General features: G+C 37.9%; 1 protein-coding gene across 1 annotated transcript; it reads right to left on the bottom strand.

Moving 5' to 3' along the window:
- Positions 1-1,522: 1,522 nt before the first annotated feature.
- Positions 1,523-5,433, bottom strand: LOC107777444 (TPR repeat-containing protein ZIP4). Its single transcript, XM_016597462.2, has 5 exons — positions 4,023-5,433; positions 3,267-3,456; positions 3,167-3,199; positions 2,450-3,070; positions 1,523-2,251 (listed from the first exon to the last, which is right to left on the bottom strand). Exons 1-5 carry the CDS (start codon positions 5,336-5,338, stop codon positions 1,646-1,648), a joined length of 2,766 nt encoding a protein of 921 aa, XP_016452948.1. The 5' UTR covers positions 5,339-5,433; the 3' UTR covers positions 1,523-1,645.
- Positions 5,434-6,965: the final 1,532 nt, after the last annotated feature.

Here is a 6,965-nt window from a genome sequence, read left to right as displayed (position 1 = left end):
CCTTCATCAAGGTGATGGCGTAGGAATATCACTGCTTTGGCACGATCTTGGTTTGATGCTTGATTTTTGTCCTTGATAGTGTCTGTCAGACCCATCGCATCAAGATGAATTTCAGCATCAAACACCCAAGACATGTAGCTTTTGCCCGATATATCCAAGGCTACAAACTCAAGTTTAGAAAGATTTGACATTATTTAGAAAAAGAAAGTTCGTACCTCTAATACTTTCAAAGTATTTGCTCGAGATGGCAGAGTCTCGTGCTGATAACATGTTATAAAATAAAGACTGTAAAATAAAGACAAGTATAGAGAGAAACTGATATATTATTCAAACTTCAAACTTATGTACATAATGAACTGAAATCTCCTCTATTTATAGAAGAAAGCAAGCTGCTTTGTAAGCTGTTGTGTAAGTTGCTACTGTACCATATATAGATAATCTTCTACTGGGGGTAATGTTTATCCACAACGGAGTACCGAAAGGATAAGCTCATTATATCAGATATAGATAATCTTCTATCGGGGGTAATGTTTATCCATAACGGAGTACCGAAATGATAAGCTCATTATACCAGATATAGATAATCTTCTACCGGGGTAATGTTTATCCATAGCGGAGGACCGAAAGGATAAGCTCATTGTACCAGATATAGATAATCTTCTATCGGGTGTGATGTTTATCCATAACGGGGTACTGAAAGGATAAGCTCATTGTACCAGATATAAATAATCTTCTATCGGGTGTGATATTTATCCATAACGGGGTACTGAAAGGATAAGCTTCTTCAGAAGACTTATTTCTAATAGAGTACTAAATAGATAAACATATTTACGGCGGAGTCTCATATAGATAAGCTTCTTCAGGAAGCTTATTTTCAACGGAGTACTAAATGAACATCCATAATATAATATATTTATATTAGGTCCTCACAAATATAAGTTAAATATATTAAAAATTATTCAACAAATATAAAAGTATTCACCCCTAAAGTCACTATATATTAGAAAGCTATCCTAAAAATAATAAGAAATATTTATACATTAATATCCTAAGTATTAGATTTAACGGTTATTTTGGTATATACTATATTTTGTTAAGGATATTTTTGGTAAGAAGAAAAGTCAAAACTACTTGTGCTTCTGCTTTTGGGAAAAAACTATTTTTTTTGGCTTCTCAGAAACTGCTTTCGCTTCTTCCCAAAAGCACTTTTTTCCCTCAAAAAAGCTTGGCCAAACACCTCAAGATAGAAAAAAGTGCTTTTGAGAAAATAAAAAATAAAAAAAATACTTTTGACCTTTTGAGAAGCTTGGCATAAACCAAGTAAATGTGTTCCACAAGTTTAAAGCCCTATAGCTAGCTTTCACAAAGGATACCACTTCTTTGCCTGGAATCAATTCTCCCTTTGCCTGGCAAATTGTTTGACGAATTGCTTAACATGATCCTTAACAATTCTTCAGTTCCATATTGAAGCTGCCATTCTTCTACTTAATAGCGATAATGAAAACAAAATTACTCTAAGAAATAATCGAAATGATATTCGTGATTAACTTCAACACCTATAGAATCTATCCACGATCTTACGTACAGAGAAGAATTTAGTGCATTAATGCTACTTTGTCCATCATCATGACCCTGACAGTTTCTTCTAAAAGCCAGCCACAAAATCTTCCATGCATGACCTGTATGTTTGCATCCCTGGGACTTTCTTGGCCAACTCCAACCCCATAGACATCCACCTCTTTGCTTCATCCATATTCCCCATCCTCACAGGGATAGCTGCTCTGTTCCATGCTGTCATGGCTAGCCATTTCGCTTCTTCAACTGGATATTCTCCTTCCTTCAAACCCACCATTATCCGATATGCTTGCTTGTACGTTTCCATTGTTGCATCGTCGTTGCTATCAGCTCCATGGATGCTTCTTAGACTCACAAGTTTCCTCAGTATAAGTGCCACACTTTCATAATCAGGCGAAGATGAGGCCAGGAGTGTGGAGAGGCAGGTGCTTAATGCAAAGGTGGCTACTTCGTGGTTGGAACGTGGTCCTTGTGAAGCGTCAATGCCAATCTGAAGTAGATACTTTGGATTGCAACTTTTTGAGTTTGCAAAACGCTTAATAAGGAGGAGCTGTTGACTTCCTGTGTCATCGATCCTTGAATACAGATCAAAAGCACACCAAGTGTACATAAACAAGAGATTAGGCTCAATGATGGCCTCTAGCTTGTCATATTCCGTTGAGCTTGACATTAACATCTGCATCAAGCATCACATGACAATGAAAATTATAGTCTAGAGAAAACCATGTCTCGAAGATCATGAACATAATAGCTTCATAATCCGGTGGCTAAGAAATTTCAATCATATAAGAACCAAAATAACAAACGACAAAGTAATAAAATGTGAAGGTCACATAAATGGAAGAAGAAATATTCAATGATCGAAATTGGTTACCTTTCCTGCTCTGTCTAGCAAAGAAATAGCTTCCTTCACTTCATTTTCCAGTAATGTACTTTTCCTTTGCCTCTCATCTGAGATTATTGCAGACACGGTCATAATCAGTGATTTGCATACCATTACATGGTTCCCTTCTTTCTCTTCATCGATTGAAGCACCATAAAACTCCGATGCCAATCTAAAGAACTCTGCAGATAGTGCATGTTGGTCCTCCTGCCCTGTTTTAACACCGGAATTCCATGCATTCACTGAAAACCAGTTCCTTTCCCGTCTCCCAATCTCACCTTTCCCAAAAAATTTGTCAGCACCTAGCTCAGATAGCCGAGTGTGAGCTCGTTTCATTTGCTTTAGGATATCAGAATCATTCTGAGGACCCTGAGATAGAGTCGTGACTAAAGTCCTGAAAACTACAACCTCAGTTGTTGGCATCTGTTTCCCTGTGGGATAGAAGTTCAAGAGAAGTGACAGAGAAGCAACAGTAACTGGATGACAACGACAGACAATAGCTTCATGAGCAGCTAGAGAGAGGAATTCAGTGGTGAAGTCAAGGCGACTTGGCATTGCCTGCAGCTGAGAGATAGAACCATCGCATTCGTTCTTTTGCAGGTAGATCTTAAACTGCCATATTCATATATATCTCAAAATTCACATAGCCAAACAATTAGGAGCATCAATTGAATACATAAATATTCAGGGAGGGGAGAGCAATCACACCTTCAAGAAGGTACTAGCTATATTTGGTTCAAGCTGCAAAAGAAGAAAAAGTATCAGACCAAGTTAACGAGAGAAAATGTGCTTAATTTATTGAATGCACCTTCTCTGCCTCGTTTATGTATTCCTGAGCACGATCTAACTGTGAAAGGCCCATATAGCAGAGACATAAAACTCTAAATCCCTTTGCTCTGAGATTTCTGCTCTCTATGTCAGAAGGGTTATAAAGTAAAGATTTTTCAAATATCTCAGCACTAGTCTGGAAATCTTTTGACCGGAAGTGTTCTGCTGCACTGTGGAAGAATCAAAAGCAGATGTTAAATGATAAATAGAAAGCATTGCCACTTCATAAATACATTTGCAATAACGTAAAGAACCAAAAAGAGCTCAATGCTTTCCTTTTTCCTTTTTTATGATTCCATTCTCTGCCAAGCTGTGGAATTTAGGGCTGAAGCAGTCAAGATTGAAATCTTTCAGAAAGTATATCCATTTCACGTATTACCAATAAGAAATACTAGTAACAATTATGATAGGCTGCTAGTAACTGCCAGAGGCTTACTATTTGTAATACAATAACTATGCTTCAATCCCAACTAGTCGAGATCCACTATATGAATCCTCAATAACTATGCTTCAATCCCAACTAGTCGAGATCCACTATATGAATCCTCAATAACCATTCTGCTATTTTTGGGTCCTTTTTAATAATAAGGTATTAATTGATTCGAGAATGCAAGTCCTTTTATTCAATGCTTGAATTCATAACTTCAAGAGCTTGAATTCATAACTTCAAGTTCTATGTGAAAATCAGAATATGAAAGATGTATTCAGCAGGAAAGCAAAAAACAATTGAATATACCAGTTCCAGAGAAGAGCATGCATAGCTGTTCTCTCTCTGGAAGTATCCTCTCCACTCAAGAGCGTCAGAATCCTGTCATCAGACACTAGGTCCGATACCACCTTTGCCCTCAATCTGGTCTCTTCACCAGCACCAGCAGGATCCCCTAGTACCTTACTTACCACCCTAATTGCTGCACTAGCACTAACATGGCACCTTCCAAGCAGTCCTAGAAACACTCCCTTCACTGTTGCTGCTCCAGCAGCCCCCACAACTTGAAAGTATGATTCAACAGCCGATACCCAAACTCCTTCAGGAATCCCCTTATCCACTACCATTCCTCTTAGCTCCTTCTCCGCTTCCCCGAACCTCCTTAATCCCAGCCATGCTTTCATTGCCAACACACTAAGACTCGGATGCTGATCCTTCTCACCGTCTCTCAAAACCTTCACACATTTCAACACGCTCTCGAATTCATCTCTCTGCAAATGAACCGCTGCCAAAAACCTAAGTGTCTTCGATCTCAGTTCCTTCAAAGCTAAAGTGTCCTCTGTCCTCTTCACAACTGTCAAACCCCTTTCACACAATTCCAGTGCATCATTCATCAGTCTCAATGCTTCATTCACTCCAGAAACTTCATTTTTTGATAGTATTGCTTTTCCAAATATCAAATACTGATTAGCTAAAGCTTTATAGTTCTCGGCAACAGCGAAGAGCACGCTTTTCGATCGACTCAATAGAGCGACCGCTAAATTTCTATCAGAGACTTCCCAAGCTGTACGTGATCGAGCAATATTTAGATCTAACAGAAACCTTTTCTCTTCATTTTCTGAAATAGTACTGATTTCAACTTTCGATAGCAGATCCGTAGCTTTCTCGAAGCAATAGTTAGCGTGTTCGAATTTTCGAAGATCATGCCAAATAAGACCGGTTTTATAGAAGAAGGAGGCAGATTTAAACGCCGGCGAGGGGATACCTGAGACGTCACTGGCGAGGAAGAGGAGGTCGGCTGAAACTTGACGGAGCTTTGCATGTTCCTCATCGATTTTATGACCGGAAGTTTTAAAGCCGGCGGCATTTGAGAGATCGACACAAGCATTCCAAAGGCGGTAGGATAGTTTCCAAATGTGGAGCTTGATGGAATTAGGGTAAGGAGAGAGGAAATTCAGCTGAGAGATGCTACGCCGGAGATCGGTGGAGAAGGAATCCGGCAAGGCAGTTCCGGGTACGTGTTTCTCGATATCTTTGATTGATGATTCGATTTGTGAGCATGGTTGACTGTGAAGGTCGTTTTGACCTCCCCGGAGCTCCGGCGAAGAGATCTCGTCGATTTTCATATTTGTGAGCAATGGTTACTGGGAAATTTGAAATGAGAGTAACGTGATCGGTTTGTTTTGGAGGGAAATGGGAAATTATAGAAGGGATTTATACAGTATAGTCCATCACTTTATAACTTGACATTTTTAGTTACTTCTAGCTTTTATTATCAATACCAAATACTAATTACATAAATGCACCGTTCTTGCTATTTTTGATAGTTTTGAACAAAGGAAATGAAATCATTATACATTGCTATTTTACTTACTGAGGGATTAAATTTTACGACGATATATTCCATATAATTCAATAGGGGCGTTTCATAAATTTTTAAAATATGTGGTGATGTTTTAACTTCAATACCACATCAGAGGTAATGTGATTTGTGTAGTGCCCAATTTTTTTGCCTAAATTGATTTTAGAAGGACCGGATTCTTCTATGTGTTCCTTAACCTACTATTGCTGAAACAGTAAATGCGGAAAGTAAAAAACACAAGTATTTTACGCGAAAAACACCTAGCTCAAAAGGTGAAAAAACTACGAGCTACTTCCCAGTAGGATTTTTTTCAAACTTTTCACTAAATCACTGAGCCAAAAACTATATTTACAAAACACTTTTGTAAACCTAGGATTAACTTTAATCCCGTTGTGACAACCAACCTCTAACTGCTACGACAACTTCAAGTTAACTCTAATTTGAATACTCTGAGTACCTATTACAATTGCCTCTGGATAAAGCTGAAAGGTACAATATGAAAACACCTACTACAATTGAACTAGAATAAAAGACAGACACTTGGAACTGGTTCTTCTATCTGGTTCATGTAGCTTCAGATTCGCACACTTAAATCTCACACGAACTGCTTGCAAAATGCCTTGCTATTTTGCTCTCAATTCACGTTTAACTTTTGATTTTGTGAGTCACTGTAGAATGAGAACATCCTTCGATTTATAGAGTTAGTAGAGTAGAAAATAACTAGAGTTCTAATGCTACTCTTCCTTGGTGGAAGAGTTTTAGTTGATCTCAACTTCTAACTTCTCCCTTATCTTGGATAGTGTTCTCTTTGATTAAGGAGTTCTTCTCCTTATCAATTATGCAACCTTTTCGATCAGGAGATATCAATTATACCAAGTTAAGCTTATCTCCTTCACGTGCATTTCACATGCTCGAATCTGCCCGTGTCTATGCATACAAGGGATGGACCTGGTTCATGCCTGAGCTTCCTTTGTCAATCTTCAAAACTAACCTTCACTTAGGCCAACAAATTTTCCCTTTTTGATGATGACGAACTCTGTGTTTTTCATAAGCTTAGGCCCTATTTCAACTTAGCTCAACATCAACACAATGTTAGAAATATTTTTCCTTTTTATCACTTATCATTAAGGACCAGGTTTATTAGTTATAAACATCACTGTTCAAATTGTAAAACACAACTTTTTTTCCCCTTTTGGCATCATCGAAAAATTGCATAAAAAATGTGCGATACCCAGATTTTAAACTTACTCATGGCCACTGGGACTACTTCAAATGTAATCATGGATTAATCATCATCGATCAAGCTAAGAATTTTAACCATCAAAGAAATATAAATAAATAATTAGAGCAAAAACCAACAAATTTTATTGATACTTGATATGATTCTTCCA

The sequence above is a fragment of the Nicotiana tabacum genome, chromosome 19 (assembly GCF_000715075.1).
Source record: "Nicotiana tabacum cultivar K326 chromosome 19, ASM71507v2, whole genome shotgun sequence".
NCBI classification, from domain to species: Eukaryota; Viridiplantae; Streptophyta; class Magnoliopsida; order Solanales; family Solanaceae; genus Nicotiana; species Nicotiana tabacum.
Note: the sequence above shows the minus strand (reverse complement) of the source record. Positions and strands in the feature narration are given on the sequence as shown.

Coding starts and splice junctions, on each gene's coding strand:
- LOC107777444 (XM_016597462.2), bottom strand. CDS start 5,338: ATGAAAATCGACGAGATCTCTTCGCCGGAGCTCCGGGGAGGTCAAAAC. Junction 3,200..3,266: donor ACATAAACGAGGCAGAGAAG/GTGCATTCAATA, acceptor CTTCTTTTGCAG/CTTGAACCAAATATAGCTAG. Junction 3,071..3,166: donor TAGCTAGTACCTTCTTGAAG/GTGTGATTGCTC, acceptor TGAATATGGCAG/TTTAAGATCTACCTGCAAAA.